The 20033-nt window shown below is 43.1% G+C and overlaps 1 protein-coding gene across 3 annotated transcripts in view; it reads right to left on the minus strand.

The window, feature by feature from the left end:
• Nucleotides 1–20033, minus strand: part of Mipep (mitochondrial intermediate peptidase) — a 128834-nt gene that overhangs the window by 31380 nt on the left and 77421 nt on the right. For 2 of the 3 annotated variants that reach the window (XM_021650137.2, XM_021650135.2), the window contains 2 exons: nt 3292–3413; nt 342–415 (listed from right to left, as the gene is read on the minus strand). In XM_021650137.2, coding sequence (XP_021505812.1) covers nt 342–415; nt 3292–3413 — 196 coding nt within the window. The remainder of the gene's footprint in view (nt 1–341; nt 416–3291; nt 3414–20033) is intronic. The other variant, XM_060391083.1, reaches the window with a different exon arrangement.

The following is a 20033-nucleotide window of genomic DNA, read 5'->3' on the forward strand; positions in this document are numbered from 1 at the left end:
AAAAGATGCTTTAATTAGGTTCTAATTTTTCAACAGACCAAATCTCTAACCTTAAGCTTTGGATTTCTCAGGGAAAAAAAAAGGAAAAAGAGAGACAGACAGAGAAAAATGTATGAATTCTTTAGAATAAAACAACAAGAGCAAAACCCAAACAAAACTGAACCCTCCACTGTGAGCTGTTAATGGCTAAAGGCACATTTCCTGGGACTTGTGGCAAGTCAACTACGCTCTATTAGAGTATTATCAACATTCTGAAAGCTGATGCGGTATCACACAACCCATCAAGATTGGAAACAAACCCTCCACTCCCAGAGAAGATGGCAGCATGGGCTGTGCTTTACCTTGAACCATGAGCATGGGTTTCTTACCCCCACCGTGGGCTAACATCTCTCTGCGGTAGCGCTCCCCGGCAGCCCTGGAGAAGAGAATCTGTTATCCACATGGCTCATACAGTCTGACACCATCCATGTGCTGTGAACCCTGTGGACATCTCATACTTAAAAACAAGGTATTTAGGTACTGTTTTTGGTATGGTGCTGGCAACTGAACCCAGGGCTCTGGCTGAACACACTAGGTGAGTATTCTACCACTAAGCTATACACCCAATCCTGAGTTAAATAAATTGTGGTATTATTTTCATTTTACTAACTTGATTTTTTTTTTTTTTTGTTAGATAGGTAATTCTGCCTCTAACTGGACTTGTACGTGTGTGTTCATGAGTACATGTACGTGTCATGTGCAAGTGTGTGTTTGCATGTAGAGGTCAGAAGTCAACATCAGGTGACTTCCCCAACTGCTCTTCACCTTATTTCCCGCAGTGTCTCACTGACTCTCGTGTGCCCTGATTCGGCTAGGCTGGATGGCCAGTGAGCTCTAAGGATGCGCCTATATACCTTCCTGGTGCTGGGACGTCAGGCCTATGTTGCTGTAGCTGGCTTTTCACCTGGGTGCTGGGGACCTGGACTTCTAGATAGGATTATATCTTTTTTCATTTTGTTTTGGTTTTTGAGACAGGGTTTCTCTGTGTAGCCCTGGCTGCCCCCAAACTCACTCTGTAGACCAGGCTGGACTGGAACTTACAGAGATCCACCTGGCTCTGCCTCCCAAGCATCATGAACACTAAGGTAAAGCAGGAAACACATGGCAGGGCATTCTCAGAGCAAGGCGTGAAAAGGCTTTGGCCAGCCTTCTGTCTTGGGTGTGGTGGAGAGGAAGCAGTGTGCCGTGACAAGCCTCTGTTCTGGTGTCCAGAGCCCCATGGAACCTCACAGTCTGAAGCATCCTTTAGTGCAGACCTGTAAGCCTAACTCTGTAGGCTGAGGAGAAAGAGTCATGAGTTCCAGGGCAGCCTGTACTAACTGTCTCAAAAAACAAACGACAAACAAACAACAACAACAAACCTCTGACAGTGGTTAGAAATTTCCTAGTCCAGAGAGTACTTTTATAAGCTAATATTTACATGATCATAAAAGTACAGCAGCTATGTGTCTAGACAAGAATTCACATATGTCCAAAACAGAAATATTTAAAGATATGTTTTTATTAGCATGTGGTTTTCAGAGAAAGTGTAGTTTCTTCAAACAAGATGATATTTTGTCCATTTTATAGACATCTTTAGTAAAAAGCTGCCAGCCTCGAAGCTATTTACTGTAGTCAAGTTTGGCTATAGACCCTTTGGAAATTATTAGTTTGTAAAACAGACCAAGTCTGCAATATGAAAAGGAGACAAAATGTGGGTACCAAGCTATAAAAAAAAAAAAAAGTAAAAAGTTCTATGATGTCAGATCAAAATTCGAAAGATCCTGCAACTGAATGTGATTATTAACTTCTGAGATTACCTGAATCTGTGAAACTATAGGAAAAGCAGGGATTGTGCAGAGGCAAGTGTGTAGAGGGAGTGTGCAGGGGAAGGGGGTAGGATGGGAGATCCACAGGATCTTAGTCCATGTGCTGTCAGCCCCCACCCCCACCTGAGCCTTAGAGTACTTGTCTGGAAAGCCAGTTCTGCCCAGTTGCTGGAAGGCTAGCTGTGGCTGAGAGGCTGTGTTAAAAGCAAAGCTGCAGGGCAGATAACCATCTCTTGGAAGTGCCTGAGAAGTGTTAGAGATATCTCACTTGGTTGGTGAGGAGACAAAGTGCTCTAAGCCACTGTGACATCAGGCTGTAATTACTAGTTTGCTTTCAAAGGCAACTCCTTCTAAGGTATGTGGTGGGGGTGGGGGATAGGTTTACAGCCACAGGGCCTTTGAGCTCCTGTTGTTACAAGGGCCTGTGAGGACACCAGGAGGAACTGAAGCAGAGACCTGTGGTTGGAAATCAGGCCACCAGCCCTCACCTGCCTGTTCTACCGCTAGGTCTGGCTGTGTTCAGGGAGGGAGTGGACTTGATGTGCCTTCCATTTCTGCACAGTCACTACTAGGGGCACATCTGCCGCTAATCCACTGATACTATGGCTTTCGAGAGTGGCCCAGAAAGTCATGTCTTCAATACTATATCAAAACGGGTCAATGCTAGTCTAAACCACTGGTCATCGTACTCAAGGACACATGGGGCAAGGCTTCCCAGGGGCCCTTCGAGGCCAGACAGCAGGGAGTGATGTGGGGTGGTATACTGCAGCCAGCTGTGCTGCTCAAGGGACATGAGTCCTTGAATAAAGGTGAACAGGAGAGCAGCCTCCCTCCTCGGGACTGCCCATTTTCTGTAGTGATCATTTCCCCAGAGAGAGAAGACACTCAAAGCAGGAAGAAGTTCCACTTCCAGAAACAACCCGAGTGTTAATGGCAATACACCAATGCTGTTCCAGGCAACGAAAAACAAAACAAAACAGACAAACAATCAAAAACAAGTCCTGTGGTGGAAAGGAGAGAGGAATTAGTAAGGCTGTCCTTAGGCCTGAAACTCCAGTTACCTAGGCTTTGGCAAGAAAGCCTTGAGGAAGTACCAGGAATCATAGTGGCTTTGTGGAAAGCAGTGCAGGACTGCTCTCTGTAGATGCTGGGAGCAGAGCCCCTCTACACCTGAGGAGAGCAGGCAAGTCCCTCAGAAGACTTGTCCCTCAGAGCTGCACAGTCAGGGAAGGTTCATGGTCATGTCAGGAGGCAGAAGGGCTCACTGGAGGGAGAGGCCTAATAAGAGATTGAGTGGGCAAGAGTGGGCTCTTGCCCACTGCCAGGACCGCAAAGTTCTAAGCAACTGACATTGGATGCAGTTAGTGTGTATATGTGTGTGTTTTGCACCTTGTGGGTTGAGGAGAGGATGGTTCGTGAATTCTTCCCACCCTATCCTTGTTACCTGTTAAAAGGATCCTGTAGGAAACACTCCTTCCACACCATGGACGCCACAGCCCTAGACATCAGGTATGAGTAATATTTGGCACCATATCCCACAAGGTGGCTGAACCTCAGCTGCCAGGCCTACAAAAAGAGAAACATAGCACAGAAGCTGAGAACAGTATCTGGAGAGGACACAATGCGGCATACACACAAAGCTCAAATATCCCAATTTAAATCCCACCCCAAAGGGCTATGTCACCCATAATTTCAATACTGTCATAGACTATTTATTTCAATACTGTAGACTATTATGGGCTCACTTTGTGTCTCTCTCAGTTGTGTCTGGGACACAATGAATGTGGCTATATCTGAATTTTTTTAGATTTATTTAACTTTATGTATGAGTATTTTACCCTTATGTATGCCTACCACAGTTATGCCTGGCACCCATGTAAGTTAGAAGAGGGTGTTGGATCCCCTGGAACTAGAGTTATAGATTGTTGTGAGCCACCATGTAGGTGCTGGGAATCAAACCCAGATTCTCTGCAAAAATATGTTCTCTTAACCACTGAGCCACCTTCTCCAGGCCAAAAAGTTGCTGTATTTGGAGACTGGTCCCTTAAAGAGGTGAAGAAGTTAAAAATCAATCTGGTGTCCTCAGAAGAGGACCTTTGGACAAAGACCCTAGAGATGAAAGATCATGAGGACAGAGAAGGTTCCATTTGTGGTACAAGAACATGGCCTCAGAAGAAGACAAGCTGATACCCTGACCTTCAGCCCCAAGGAGTCTGGCACTATTATATACTTCAGCTGTTTAGATGGCCCAGTCTGGAAGCCTTTGTTCTGACAGCCTAAGCAGATGAATGCACACTTGAAAACAACTTCACCTCAGGAGAATACAACCTTCAGACATACAAAACTACGTTTTACTATAAATATTTGGTCAACTTCTTTTCATTGAGTTTAATTACTTATTACATTTTATTTTATATAATGACCTAGAAAGAAGACAATGTCATGAGTTGACTTATTCTTGATTATCCAACTCTGCAGCCACTATTTGCTGTCTGAACTCATTTCAATTGTCGGTTTTCCTAAAGCAGAAAGTGCCCATATTTTTGTTATGTCACTTTATGATATTCTACGTCATTTTATCACAAAGCCAAAAGCCAAAGAGTAGGATGAGAAAGGGGGACAGAATAAAGAGATTAAGGGAATTGGAGAGTGTAGTACTTTTAGAAAAGACATGCATTAAGAATCCAAGGTAGCTATGGCGCTGCAGCCTCAGAATGCAGAGAAAGCTTTGAGTCCTAACTTCTTGAACCCATCTTATCTGCTAATCCTGAACAGGAAGAAGTAGACAGCTAGTTATTCTGCAGGCAGTTTGTCACTGTGGGGTGTATACAGAAGAAGGACAGAGAAGACAACCTGGTGGGAGCAGCAGAAGAGTCAAGAGAGGAGCAGGGCCAGCCAAGTCATGGGCACATGAAAAGGGAATTTTTGTGGGGGCATCTGCTCTGAAGATAGGTATTTTAAGAAAGACTTTGTGGTCTTTATGGAAAACGACTAGTCCGCTGGACACTTCATTTCCTACCAAAACCATGGGCAGCACACCCACTGGGGAGACAGTGCAAAGGCAGGCACCAAAACTCCCTGGTCAGGACTTCTGACCAACAGAAGTAGATGTGAGTATTTTCCCAGAAAACACTTGGGGCTTCAGTTTTCTGACACACTTTTTGTTTTCTTTAAACAGTTTTCTCTGTGTAGCCCTGGCTATCCTGGAACTTGCTCTGTAGACTAACCAGGCTGGCCTTGAACTCAAGAGAGTCACCTGCCTCTGCCTCCTGAGAGCCAGGATTAAAGGCATGCACCACCACTGCCTAGCTTTCTGACACAATTTTCTTCAAGCACATATTTTATCTGACCTTAAATAATTTTTAACATGAAGCCTTTTTTTCCCCCTTGTAGAATAATCAACAAGTCTTATATTTCCTGGGAAATAAAATATAAGTGGACTGTAATTCTTAGAACTTTGTAGTTTGCTATGAACTAGATAAGCAAGTCCTAATTAATACGTAAAGAAACCAAGCTGTCTGAAAAGATGGTCCCTTCATTATACTCTGAAAACCATGCCTCGCTGAAAACTTTAAAGCCAAGGTCATACGCTAGTTACACTATTGAACACATCTTTTGAGGTAATTACTCTGCCTGGAATAGACCAGGTATGCAGAGGTATACCAGCCAGCTTGGGACAGCAAGGCAAAGATGTGCAATAATCCTTAATGGCTACTCTCTTTCTACAAAAAGACATGATTAGAAATAAGGCAGACATGGTGTGGGCTGTGCCCTGAAGGACAGGGCCTTGTGTAGTGTCTCCCTGGCAGAGTGTCCTGTAGAACCATCTGTGACAGCAACACCCCGACCAGTCAGGCACACTGCCCGTCGGAACAAGGGCTCTGATGCTTCCTGGTCACCACTCTGACTACATGAGTGCACCTGCTGTCATCCTGGGTCACTGTCCCAGTGGCCAGGCCTGCTTTCTTCCTAGCACAAGGCACTTCTTCCCCGGGCACAGATGTAGTCCTTGCAATAGTATGCAACAGAAACAACCAGTGTGAAGCGAAGATGCCAGAGGCTGATGGCCGGCCACACTACTGCTAGGAAGAACACTAGAAGCTCATCCTCTCAGCCTCCTGCCATCTAAGCCCCTTGTGCCAGGGAGGCAGATGGGGGAAGCCTGACTACAGGCCTTGTTTAGACAAAGTGGTGTGTGTGTGTATGTGCATGTGTGCATGCGTGAGTGCATACATGTGTGTGTGTGTGTGTGTGTGTGTGTGTGTATATGTGTATGTGTGTGTACATGCTTGTACCCATGTAGGTAGAATCTAGAAGTCAACATCAGGTGTCTTTTGCAGCTGCTCAGCACCTTAATTTTTGAGAAAAGGTATCTCAACTGGCCTAGAGCTTGCCAAGTAGCTAGACTACTGGATTTTCCTGTCTCTCCATCACTGGGTAATAGACTTGTATGCCAAGCAAGCTTCTTATGTGGGTCTGAGTCCTCGTACTCATGCAGCAAGTACTTTCCTGAGTATGCCATCTTCCTGGCCTCCCACAGTGGTTTTTAAAGCAGAGCCAAGTAACCCAGGACCACCTGCAGTCAAATTCCAGTACAGCTAATTCTGACTAGCTGTACTTTTAGCCCAAAGGGTGGTCCCTCTGGAATTCATTTAAAGCATACACAGTGTTCTGCATAGTCTGCCTTATTTGGGGGTGAGGTGGGAGTTGCATGCTTTTATGGAATGCTGGAATCTTAATCTACACCTGGGATTTTCTCAGAGAGCAATTTGGCTATGGTGTGATGAGACTTTTGGCAGAACACGGCTTGCTGCTTCAGCATTGACACTTCAATGGGACATTGATGCCAATATCTCACAGAATAAGCAGCACAGGGGCCAAGGGACTTTGTCTTCTGCCTTCCTGGTGACCTGCAGAACTAGCTTCCCTGCCATGACAGGACAAGTGCACAGTGTAGGTCCCTGCTAAGGACTGTTTTGTTCTAGCTCCAGAGCAAACACACTTTAGCAGCAACCTGACGGAGCTAAGGAATGCCTAGGTTCTTCGTTTTAACTCACAGGTGAGCCCTGTATAAACAATACAAATGGGACCTTTCAGAACAGGAAAGCCATCAGGAGCATGGGGGGAGCCGGTGCTGTGGAGGGCAGCCTCACTGCTGCCTCCCTCTAATTACAGCCTTGAGCTTGGCTCTAAGCCCTTCTTTTACCTCAAGACACACTAAGACATTATGCCTACCTCACACCTTTCATCTGAGCTCCATAAGCTTGTAGCTAAGACCTACAATTTCACTGTTGTTTGAACACAATTACTAGATTCCTGCTAATTCAACCTAATATTAAGTTCTTGTTTCCATTTCACTCTTTCATCTGAAAAAATGAAAAACATTCTTTCTGGAATGAGGGGTCATTTCTCCTTTAAATCTTCTTCTTAAAAGGTATTTGTCAAAAAGCATAGTTCTCACCTTCCCTCAATGTTTTCAAAACGCACAGCATGAACAGTATTGCAGAGCCAGTGGTACAGACTTGTGACTGCCCATACTGGCCCAGGATGACTCTGCCTCTTGTTGTGGGTCAGATGCCCAGGACCACACCTGCTGGGGAAGCAGTGCCCTGGGTGGAAGCATGGACACTGTGGCCTGCAGCAGAACTTAAGAGTGGAGGCTGCAGGACTCTTATTGTCCTTTGCTGGGTCTACAGATTTCTAGAAACAAAGGGGACAGCATAGTTATTTACTATTGTCCCCTTTGAACTTGAATGAGACACGTGTGTATTCAGGACGTGTGCATTGACCATGTGATGAATGTTGAATAAGGAAACTCGTCATTCCTTTTAATTTTACTGTCAAATATGGCACACATCATTTCATTTCTAGTGATATGTATGAATGTGTTACCTAAAATGCACCATAAAACAACTTAACACTGGAGCATCACAGACTGGAGAGTGTGGTGTTCTTTTCTTCTTGTGTGTGCCACTCAACTGGGAGCACTTGCTGGCCCAGGTCTGGACTCACACTATGCTGTGCAGGAACACAACAGGAATTTGATGGTGGCTGCCTAGACACTCTGGACTTCTACAGTGACAGTCAATGTTATGCAAGAGTGGACTCTGACCCAGACGAGCAGCCCTGGAATTATTAAATACCCATTACAGACAAGAGGATGCTATGGTGCAAAAAGAAATTTGGATCTTAGGCTATTTGGTCTCTTGAAAATACTTCTCTGACTATGTTATTTGTTAGATGTAAAATAAAATTGGGGCTGCCAAGATGGTTCAGTGAGTAAAGGTGCTTGATATCAAGTCTGACAACCTGATTTTCAATCTATAGGAGCCCCATGGTGGAAAGAACTGACTCCTGCAAGGTGTCCTCTGACCTCTGTATGTGTGCTGTGGCACACAAGTACCTATACAAACACACACACACTATATTAAAAAATAACAAAAACGATTTTCTGACATTTTACCAAAATCCATGACACGATTGTGCCCACACTGAAGAATTGCACATTGCAATATGCAGTAAATAAATAAAGCAGCCACACTGGGTAAAATCATAACTGGTTGTGTCTATCCTGCCAACCCTTTGTAAACAGAAATTTATTCCTTGTTCCAGCCCACAGGATATGGCAATAGTGCTGATGTCACAGTGATGACTGTTACCTGGATGTCCTAAATCTTCCCTTGCACTTCCTCAGGGGGCTGTTCTGTGACTCACAGGAAAGAAAGACATTCACAGGGTGCTATCAACTACAAGTCCGCTGCACGCAGGCGGCACAGCGACACTTCTTAGTGTCTTGTGATTGGCACTTTCTGCAGTAAGTATCCACACAGCGGATGGCAAATGCCATGCAGATCAGACACAAATACCTGCTTTTCAAGCATGATTTACAAGTGTCAGTCCAACTCCTGTATTAAGTTTCCACAATCACTAAAATTGCAGGGTACCAGGAAATAAATAAAGTAACCTACCACAAACCCCACACCCCACCTCTGAATGAAGTGTCAAATCAGAATGAGGACAATGCCATTAGCAACTTTTTTGACATTCTCAGGGACCAGGCTGAGGTACACTTGTGGTTCTGAAGGGTGCAGGAGAGTCACACAGCCTCATTCTAAGGCCCAAAGTCTCCAGACATGTCTTCACGTTCCCATACTTGTCTCTTAATCTTCTTCATCTAATAGCTCTAAATGCTGCACATAGTTCCCCAGCTGGGGGACTCAGAGTTCTCTAGACTTTCTAAATATCCTGGTGACAGATCCTCCAATTCACCTGAATGTAAGCAACCATTACTAACGAGGACCAAGCTAGCCACATGTAAGCAGAAGCACAGTTCTCTGAGAACCATGTGCCCTGACAATGAAACCGAGTTCCCTGGATGAAAAAAATACCCTCAGCCCTAGAACTGTATAGTTCCACCCTCCCACCCACCTGTCATCCCCAGAAGGCATTCCAGAAGTTTATTAACTGCGCATTCTCAAGTATTGCCCAGGGCGGTGAGAGTCTGTCCTCTGTAGATCCTGTTACTACCTGCATCCCGATGGTAGGGCTGCCAGAAAAGAAACGCGAGACTGATCACTGAAATTGCCAGGGTCGCCTGCTTTCTATCATCATGTCATCAATCCTCCCCGACTGTCTCCTCTGAAGAATGTCCAAAATTCCTTAAGTAATGGCTTGTCCAACCCCTTCCCCACCACAGGAGAAACTGTTATAATTGTGCATAAGGAGCACCTGACTAATACCGAACAGCACGTTCCTGGAATTTTAAAGAGTAAGATGAGGAGCCCAATACCGTTAGTTAGAACAATACCCACATAAAGCCACAGGCATAATAATAGTAGCAGTGTTACAATGTTGTAATCTCTGCTCCATATGAGCTATCTGAGAATATTGGGGTATTTTCTCATATGCTTAAATTCAGAAGTTCCATATATAATCTCCCAAAGGGTAAGCAAGTGAGATGGCATGCCATGAATGGCATTACATTTCCTTCAAAACTCATTCTATATAACACTAAGAACCCCCCCCGCCTTGGAAGCAAGTTATCACTGACTTCTACAGCAATTTGGTGTCATTAGTCGTGGGAGCAAATTAAGGCCATCAAGCATGACCCTTGAGAGTTCTCCCTGCTCTGAGTATTATGTCAATATCGACCCCCCACACACACTTTTGATTGTCTGCTTTTTGTAGATGAGGAAAAATAGATCATTGTAGAGGTTAAGAACACAAAATGAGATCATAAGTGGCACAGTTGGAACTTGGGCCCTGGTCCACTTTATCATCAAGTTATTTATTCCTTCGATGTAGTTCTGCAACTTCCTATTTCTATATGGGCACAGTCAAAGTAGTGTATTAAAGCATTAGAAACACAGAAAGACCACCTGGTTTCAAATATGATCCATACCTACTTGATGACCATGATTTTTTAATTGAAAATAGACACTTTTATGTAATATATTCTGATTATGGTTCCTGTCCCCCACCTCCTCCCCACTTCCCAACCCACACAAATCCATACCTTTTCTTTCTCTCATTAAACTATAAACAGATATTTAAAATAGTAAGATAAAATAAAAACAAGCAAACAGGAAAAAAAAGTACCAAAGAAAAAGCACAAGAAACAGAGCAACTGAGACACACACATTTGCACACAGAAAATCCATAAAATAAAATCAGAAACCACAATATATAAGTAAAAGATCTGAAAGGTTAAAAAAAAAATACGCAGACAAAGCACGTGAGAGGGAAAAAGGAACCTTTCAAAAACACCATGGAGTGAATTTTGCTATCTGTTCCTGGGCACAAAGCCCATCCTTAAGTGTGTACTCCTCACAGAAAACAAAAACTCATTTTTCCTTTCTGGGTAGTTATCAGTTGTAGATAGCTTCTGGGTTAGAGATGGGGACTTGTGTCTACTTTACCCCCTCCATGCTGGGATGCCATCTGTCTTGGGCCTGTGTAGGCCCTGTGCTTGCTGCCGAAATCTCTGTTCACATGTGCCCGCGTCAGTCCTGTTGTGTTCAGAAACAAAGTCCTGTTGTTTCTTTGATGTCATCCATCACCTCTGGCTGTTGGGATCAGGTTCTTTCCATCTCTTCTTCAGCATAGTTCCCTGAACCCTGATGATGGTAACATCCCATTTAGGACTGAGTGTTCCAAGGTCTCCCGCACTGTGTACACTGTCCATCAATACTAACTTTTAATTGAGATGAAAGTCTGAGTTACATACACTGTAACTCAGAGTGTGTAATCCCGTGATTCTTAGTCTAGTCATACCCTTACTCTCTAGTTGCAAAGTGTGTCGCTGAGAGACCCTGCATCCAGTAGTGACCAATCGTCTCCAGTCTTCCTCTCCTAGCCTTTGTCAATCACTGAACTCAAGAAGATTAACTTATTCTAGACTTTTCCTAAAAATTAATAATAACTGGTCTTTTGTGCTTGGGTCCTCTTATTGCACAGTGATGTCAAGGATTTCCCATGTTGTGATGTGCATCAATACTTCATTATTTTCATGATAGGCTAATATTTCACTATGCAGACACACATACCCATGCACATACTGATGGATCTCTGGATTGTTTCCAGCTTTTGGACACTATGGATAAGGTTGTTATGATGACATATAAAATTTGGGGTGACAAATTTTTTTTTTCTCTTGCAAGCAAACAAACAAACATCACTCCACCTAGGAATGGAATTGCCGGGTCATCTAGCCTTTACTTTTTGAGGAACTGACAGACTGTATGCCAAAGCTACTACACCATCTACACTCCCAGGGGCAGGAAGGAGAGCTCTAATTTCTCCTGCTCCACATCAACACTTCCCCTTTCCCTCCCTCCACTACTTCCATCTTAGATGGTTTGAATATGAAATGCTTCTCACAGGTTCACATCCTGGATGTCACCCGATGGATGCCAGGGAGGTGATTGGTTCCTGACGATTCTAACCTAATCCACGAATTAAGCCACTGATGGGCTCAGAATAGGATGGCATTACTGGGAGTGCAGGATGTGGGGCCAGGCTGGAGAAGGTAGGTCATTGGCAGTGTACCCTCGAGAGATGTACCTTGTCTCCAACATATCTCTGCCATGAAGTAAGTTGCTTTGTTCTGTGTACCTTCTATACCATAATGTTCAGCCTCCTACAGTACAGAAACAAAGAAGCCAGCCAGCCACAGACAGAGGTTGTCTGAAACATTGAGGTAAAGCAAACCTTTCTTTCTTTTTAAAATGTTTTTGTCAGATATTCCAGTAACAACTAACTTACAAACTAACTAATGGACACAGAAAGGGAACATGTTCCCTCTCCTTGTTGGGTCTTTGATTTGAATTTTCTTAACTAATGACCTTGAGCGTATGTATTTATTGGCCTGCTATTATCTTCCCTGGAGAAGCAGCTCTTGAAATCCTTTGTTCATTTTAAAAAGCAGGTTGTTTGTTGTCAGAGTTCCTCGTATATTCTGGCAGTTAAATGCTCATCAGACATATATTCCACCCACTCTGTGTTATCAGCTCACCTTCATGGCAATGCCTTTTGAGTAAACTTTCTAAAATATCATTGAGTCCTAATTATCTGTGGTCTCTGTTTGTTTGCTGGTATCAAATCTAGAAACTCTTGTCTAATCCAAGGTAAAGACTATGAGAATCCATATCTTTCTTCTTCTAGCACAAACAACATTTAGTTTTAGCTCCTAAGTTGAACTCCCTACTCTCTTTTGAGTAAGTCTTTTTAAAAAATAATATGCAGGAGTTCAATTTCACCTTTACATGGTGGGCATTCTGTTGACCCATCACCAATCTTTTAAAAGACAATTATTTTCCCAATGAGTTGTTTTGGCAATCTTAATCAATAAACTGACCACAAATGAATGGGTTTACTTCTGGAGTCTCAGATTTATTTCCAGAGAGCAACACACCTACCTAGACACACACACACCTCTCGCCGTTCCTTCATGTTGAACTATAGTTTTCTCCCCATAGCTCATCCCTGCTGCTGTGAGGACTCTGTTCACCAACCTCAAACCTTCTAAGGGCCCCGTGACCTCCAGGACTGTACAGACCTCTCTGCAGACATAACCTGTGCACCAGTGCAAGTCAGAAATAACTCTGCTCAGATGCTATGTCATTTCTGACTCCATGAGTACAAACACTTCCCGACCATGCTAGAGTTCTCAACACCACTTTCTACCATTTCCATACACCTCGTGTTTCCAGTCATGTGTCCTGGGTCTGTCAAGGGACATAAAACACATGAGGGGAATAGTAACACATGAGACTAAGACTAAGCTATGTTTAGGTTTTTCTAAATAATTTATAATAAAATTGGTCTGTCTGAAAAAATGTTTTATGACCTACTCGAGAAAAAAAAATCATGGGCCAAGACAGTTAACATACAACTTTTCAAACCATGGGTCATTATATATTAGTGGTTTATGGAAACAATACAGGAGGTCATGCCTAGCTTTGAAAAAAAAAAAAAAAAAAAAGGAAAATAGCTGACTACAGAGTCTGGGCAATATTTGGTCTGTGACACTTTGTTTCAGCATTAGGCCAAAATGCTTAAGTCACAAAAGCAAGACTACCAAAGAAGAGAGGAGAAAGAAGACAAAAACAAAAAACAAAACAAACAAAAAAAAAATCATCAGGAAACCAAAAACTTAGAATGGGTGACCTCACAGCACATGCCATTTCACCCATCAGAAAGAAGCACAAACAGAAAGGCCCTCCGTGGCTCTCTGAAGCCAGCACTGTGAAGCAGCCATGCTTCCCTAACACCCCAATGGGATGCAGATGTCCCATGGCAATCCAAATCCCTACTTATCCTTCCCTCCACTGCTCCTAACTGCATGCAATTTGACTCTCACCTGAACAGAACAAAATATTATTCACTTTTTAAGCTAGTTTTATCAAAGCACACTCAAGCTATACCATCCTAGAAACAAGAACAGAACATTTCATAAGTTGTCTTGCTGTACTAATTTAGACTACTGAGTTAGCACTATTACAGCAAGGCTAGTTGTCTTCCTCTGAGAATGCACTATGCCTATGGGGAGTATCACTGTGGGGAAGTTGGGTGAGAGGAAAATGGTGATAGTAAGTTATTCTAAGTGAGAAGTTACTACAAAATAGTCTGGATCAAGCATTAGGACTCTGCAGCCCTGTAGAAAGGCTACTTTGAGATCACTGAGCTCCAATGGCTGCCGTTCAGCTCTTGGCTGAATGACCTCGCTGCACATGAGCAGCTTTTCCAGCATCCAGTACCATCCACTTGCTTTCAACGCCGTGATCCTCTGAACTACAGCTGGAGCTGTATTTTGTTCTCCACAACCCTCTCTGTTTTTATCTTCACTTTAATTCCATACATGACTGGTCCAAGTGTTTAGAGGATATACTGAGTTTCAAAGGGGAAAATGAGCTATAGAAGTGGGTCTGAGAATGTAAACTACACATGATTTATAGACAGCCCTTGCTTCCATTTAAAGGACTCGGTGCTGTGAAAGTATTTAGACTGTACTTTGGGTAAGTGGAAAAAAGTTTCTGCTGCGATTGTATAAATCATTTCAAATGCTATTTCTTTCTGGCTTTTAAGTGTCTGAGTTTTTCTACATGATCTGAGAAAGTTCAGTTCATTTTTCACTCCCCATAAATCAGAGATTATTTCAAAGCTTCCTGGAGACACAGAAAAACATACACATATGAAAAGAAAGATTGCATCAGTGCTAAGTCAGGATCTGAAGACTGTTAAAGAAAGCTGCTAATTTTTAATTTTCTAATTAATCACCACACACATTATAAGTGGAGGTGTGTAGGAGGTAAATTACTTTAACACATGGTCATATAAGGCCATTAGAAGGACACAGACCTGCCATATAGCCACTTAAACAACTAGCTGGGCATTGCAATTAGGACCTTTAGTGGCCTGGCAAGTGGCTATTTTTAAACAGCAGAGATGACTATCAAATCCCTAAGGACAACAGGCTAAACACACAATGAGATCCTCACTGGAGTAGGTCTACTGTAATTTCCTGTTGTGACCATTCTATGAGCAATGGATTAATCTATTCCCACACATACACACATACCATTTTATGTTTTAAATTCTACTCTCAAGCTGTACCTCAATATTCTACGACCAACAATCTGTACTGTTTAGACCGTGTCGCCATCACAATGATTTCATGTTGTAGCAGCTGCAAGAAAATACCCTACAAAAACAACTTAAGAAAGCTGACTCACAGTGAGGGTGTAGTCAGGCATGGTGCGGAAGGCCTGGCAGCAGGAACATGAAGTCAGGGACCTGAGGGCGATGAACAGTGTTCAGGGACCTCAGCCCACAAGAGGGGCTGGCTCTATCCCCCTAAATTAACCCAGTCTAGAAACTCCCTCACGGATAAGCCCAAAGGTTTATCTCGTAGGTCCTACCACACTGACAATACCAACAACAAACATACAATCCTTGCATACAGATGAAGATATGATATACGAGACTTGACCCAGAAGGTGAGACTCTAACATTCTCCACTTCACGTGACTCCTGCATTACATCATGTGTGATTCAACTCAGGCTCAGAAGAGTGCCCTCTACATGTGCGGTGGGTGCTCTGGATGACACCAGAAGTGTCACAAAAACTCCGCCACGTTCTGACAAAGAAGACCTTTGCATATGGGACAGATGAGATATTAACAAACCAGAAACTAGAGCTGGTCCTAAATCTCATACCTCACACCAAAAGCTATTCAAACCAAGATTGCAGAATAAACAGGTAGAATCAGAAGGAAATATGGACAAATAGTTTGCACTAAGAAGTTTTTGGGCTGACAGGTGGCTCTGCAGTTAAGACCACATACTGTACTTCCAGAGGACCAAGCTTGGCTCTCAGCATCCACTTTAGGCTGCTTACAACTGGTTATAACTCTAGCTCCAGGGAATGCATCCATCATCCTCTTTCTGGCTTTTGTAAGCACTACACTCACAGACAACACACACACACACACACACCAGTAATAGTAACCCAAAAAAGAAGTCTTAATTTTTGTTTTCCTGACAGTTGTGCAATGCCAAGAAGTAGTTTTTAAGCATCATAGAGAACCATATGAAAACTCTGATATCACTTAGAGCTAACAAGACAGAAAAAAAAAAAAAAATCAATCTAACAAAAATAAAGCTTCTTAAATATTAAGGGAATTATGAAAGAAGCTGAGTCAATAATGTGAAAAACATTTATAAAAAGGGTAAGATATTAATGTTCCTATAAAAACCATCAGTAACAAGATGATCAATGTAAACACAGAAAACCGAGAACAGATAGGCCATCAAAAGATTTAACTTTTACTAGTAATAAAAGGCAGCAAGCAACAAGTTGTAAATTACAGTACAGTCAAAAATTAAAGTCAGTAATCAGGGCCATCAAGGAAAACCCTTGCACAGAACTGTGCAATGTGGAATACAAGCTATGTGTACCCTTACCCTGTTCTTATGAGTATTACAAAATATAATAAAGTAAAACTACTTTAGTAGTCACATACACAAAGACATTTGTGCCATAGGATCACCTGTAGGTGTTCTAGAAAAGTGAGTCCAAGCCTGGAACAAAGCTTAGAGCCAAGAGAATGGAGTTCTGGGGCAGGGTTTGGGCTGAAGTAGAGCACTGACCCCACAGAAAAGTGGGGCCTGGGAAACCGCAGTGGGTAAGAGAAGGTCCGTGGTGAGCAGGTTAAGACCAACCTGTCACTCTATTCCACAGGAAACAGGAACACAGTGGGCCTGACACATAGTCTGATGTTTGTTTCTCAGATCCATGTGAAAGACTGATCTGAACCTCATGTCTTAGCTGCCTCGCTGTTGCAGCAAACTGACATGTGCTGTGGGTTTTAGTTCTATTTTCATTGTTTCAGGGAAGTAAACTAGTACAAATCAGAGAACTCCAGTGCTAATGCATATTTGTGAAACTGTCTGTGATGCCTCAGGCTAGCTATTCAATCCTCATTTTGTGGGTCTCTGTAACACAGCTTCAGTTTTGGGACATTTAACACATGTCCCAAACTGGGAAGCCAGCACCATTAGGCACTGCTATCTGGGAGCCAGGAGAGAAAGGCTCAGATATTTGCAGGTATACATGAAGACCTACACCTAGTTAATGGATGATTGTCTTCACATAGCAAATGCAGATGATGACAGGAAGCTCAACTATTTCTAAGACACTCAGGCCTTCAAAAGCACTCCAGCTCATGTCTTAAGGAGCAAACCCCCAAGGTCACACTTCTCAATCCTACTGTGGCCAGGGCTTCAATCATTCTCATCTGTAAATTTATGTCTGTTTTATCCAAACCAAACACCTATCTTTAATGCCTCCTCTACCAGAACACTTCTGTGCAGTAGCTGACAATGTGTGCTTCTTGCCACAGAGAACACTGATGTGCAGGAGAAGGCTTTTCTGCAGCATAACTTCCAACCTCTTTTAGGAAGGGGAAAAGTGTTTAATCCTAATTCCAGGGCTCTGCATGCCATATCTAGAACTAAAACAAGCAGAATCAAGCAAATGTCACTTCAAAGACTGTTCCCCTCTAATGCCACAGGAAACAGGAAGCAACTGAGGAAGGTATTCTTGACTTTCTGAGTTTATGAGGAAAACAATGAATGAGTTTACTAGTGAAAAAAAATGGGATATTACAGTTAAAAAAAAAAAGCAAAGGGCTGAAGAGATGGCTCAGTCAATAAAGGGCTTACTATGCAGACATGAGGACCTAAATGCAGACCCTCAGTTCCCAGGGAAACAGCCAGTTGCAGCAGTATGTGCCTATATACCCAGTACCAAGGAGGCAGAGAAAGGAGGATCCCTGGGGCTTGTCAGACAGCCAGTTTAGGTGACTGTTGAACACAGGAGGGGTTCAGTAAGAGAGCCTGTCTTAAAGAATAAGGTGGCGATGGGCTGAGGAGGTGGCTCAGAAGTTAGGAGTATGTGCTGTAAGAGCATAAAGATCTGAGTTCAAACCTGCAACACATTAAAAGCCAGGCATGGGTGTAATCCCAACACTGTGGGGAGGAGGGCACTGCCAGTCTAGGTCAGTGAGAGAGCCTGTCTCAAAGGAATAATGTAGAGCAGTGTAACGGAAGTTTTGGCTTCTTTAAAAACTCAGTTGTTATGTCAACATGTTATAACCCCAAGTGTGGGATTTTAGCTTGTTCATAGCTGAGTATGCTTAGTGCAGGGCATGCTCTTTGCCAGCTGGAGTTAGCTGGGTTCTGTGAACTTTGAGGGGTATAAAGAGGATAGCCCAGAGCAAGAAGGTGAGGTGGAATCAGAGTATTGCTTGCTGCGCTTGCTGGTTTGCTGGTTATCTGGACTTCTGAATAATCTGCCTACTGAGGCTGCTATTGCCCCCCAAAGAATCCTACTATCCTACAGCAGGAAGAAGTACAGAGGGCTATGCCCCCTTTCCCTTTCAACCTTCTTTTCCCCTACCTGGGGCTCGGGGTTGGAAGGAATGCCCAAATAAAGTAGTGTTTGAAAAACTAGCGCCTACAGAGCAGGACACCCAAAATTCCCCTGGTGCCCACCTATATGAATTGGTGTGTACACCTGCACACTTATGCATGCATACACTACACACATGTTTAACATAACATACAATGATATAGAGAGTGGCAAAGGAAGAAACTGAAGTTAACCTTTGGCCTCCACATGCACACATGTGGATTGACACACACACACATACACGCACACACACACACGAAGAACAAAACTCATTCTTAGTCCACAATGGGTGATAAACATGTATTACTATTTTAATGGTTTTTTTTTCTTAGTCTTTTTTCAAACTATAAAAGCACAACTATACAGTACTATTTTCACTAGACTTAAGAACTGTCTATGAGTACTGACAGTGGCATCTCATTTCATCATATGGCTATGTCAGGACCCAATAGCATAAACTGTATAATCTGTTTAAATATAATCTGTATATTATGTACAAAATATAAACAAGTAACCTAATAATAAAAATGATAACATATCTGTCTTTCATTACTGGCCTATGCTTTATCCACTATCTTATGGGAGATGTTTTAGTTCTATTTTCATTGTTTCAGGGAAGTAAACTAGTACAAATCAGAGAACTCCAGTGCTAATGCATATTTGTGAAACTGTCTGTGATGCCTCAGGCTAGCTATTCAATCCTCATTTTGTGGGTCCCTGTAACACAGCTTCAGTTTTGGGACATTTAACACATGTTTGGCTTCTGAAACTGCCCTCTGCAAACTATGAAAACTACCCATTTCTCTGCCCCTTCTCTGATGGCCAGTGTCTACAGAATGGGAGTCCTAGGCCAGGCTCACCCTACTCCATACATTCTGATCCTACCTCTCCACCAGCCTCTGATGCAAAGTCAGGTAGGCACTCTACAGGGGCCACCCACCATCCCATCTTCCTGAGTCACTTCTCTCAGTGCCACCAAGATAAACCATTCACTGGGCCAGTTTCTAACAATGTCTGACCTCTTCTCCCTTTACTTTGCTTTCTGCTGAGCTCTCTAAAATCCAGTCACTGGCAAAACCACATGTGCCTTCAGTGGCCATCTTTGACTGTTTCCTTCACCTGAATCCACTAAAACTATGACAGCTTTTCTAATGATGGCTTCTTTCTTCCAAACCCTACTGGCCACAGGTCTGAAGGAATGGCCTTTGCGTTCTAGACTACCCTGCTATGCTCCCTGGAACCCCCAGCTCTCACTTCCCCAATAGTGGACAGGAATGACCTGCACTGACATTACTCCTGTCAACAAGTATCATAGCTCGGTATCAGCAACCCTGACCCTTGATCTCCCATGAACCTATGTTCCTAGTGCTCCCAGAGTCCTCTCTACCTCAACACAACCTTTCATCCCTCATCGCTACTCTCAAGTGGCCCCTTTCTTTCATGTCCCCACTCAGCTCACTAGTCTTCTATCAGAATCTGTCATCCAGATGACAGCCAATGATGTGGCCTGCAAACATTCAAAGAACTATCAAATGAAAGCCAGAGTGAGACCATGCTCAGCCTCTTGAAAAACTGGAATCAGAAGAGCTGGCAATATCAAGTACTGGGAAGGATGCAGAACAAATGCACATCTCAGCATTACTGCAGGCAAGGAACTCAGGATAATCACTTTGTAACAGTGTTGGCCAACAGCTAACAGAAACAAATGTTTACTA

Source organism: Meriones unguiculatus, chromosome 9, assembly GCF_030254825.1.
Source record: "Meriones unguiculatus strain TT.TT164.6M chromosome 9, Bangor_MerUng_6.1, whole genome shotgun sequence".
NCBI lineage: Eukaryota > Metazoa > Chordata > Mammalia > Rodentia > Muridae > Meriones > Meriones unguiculatus.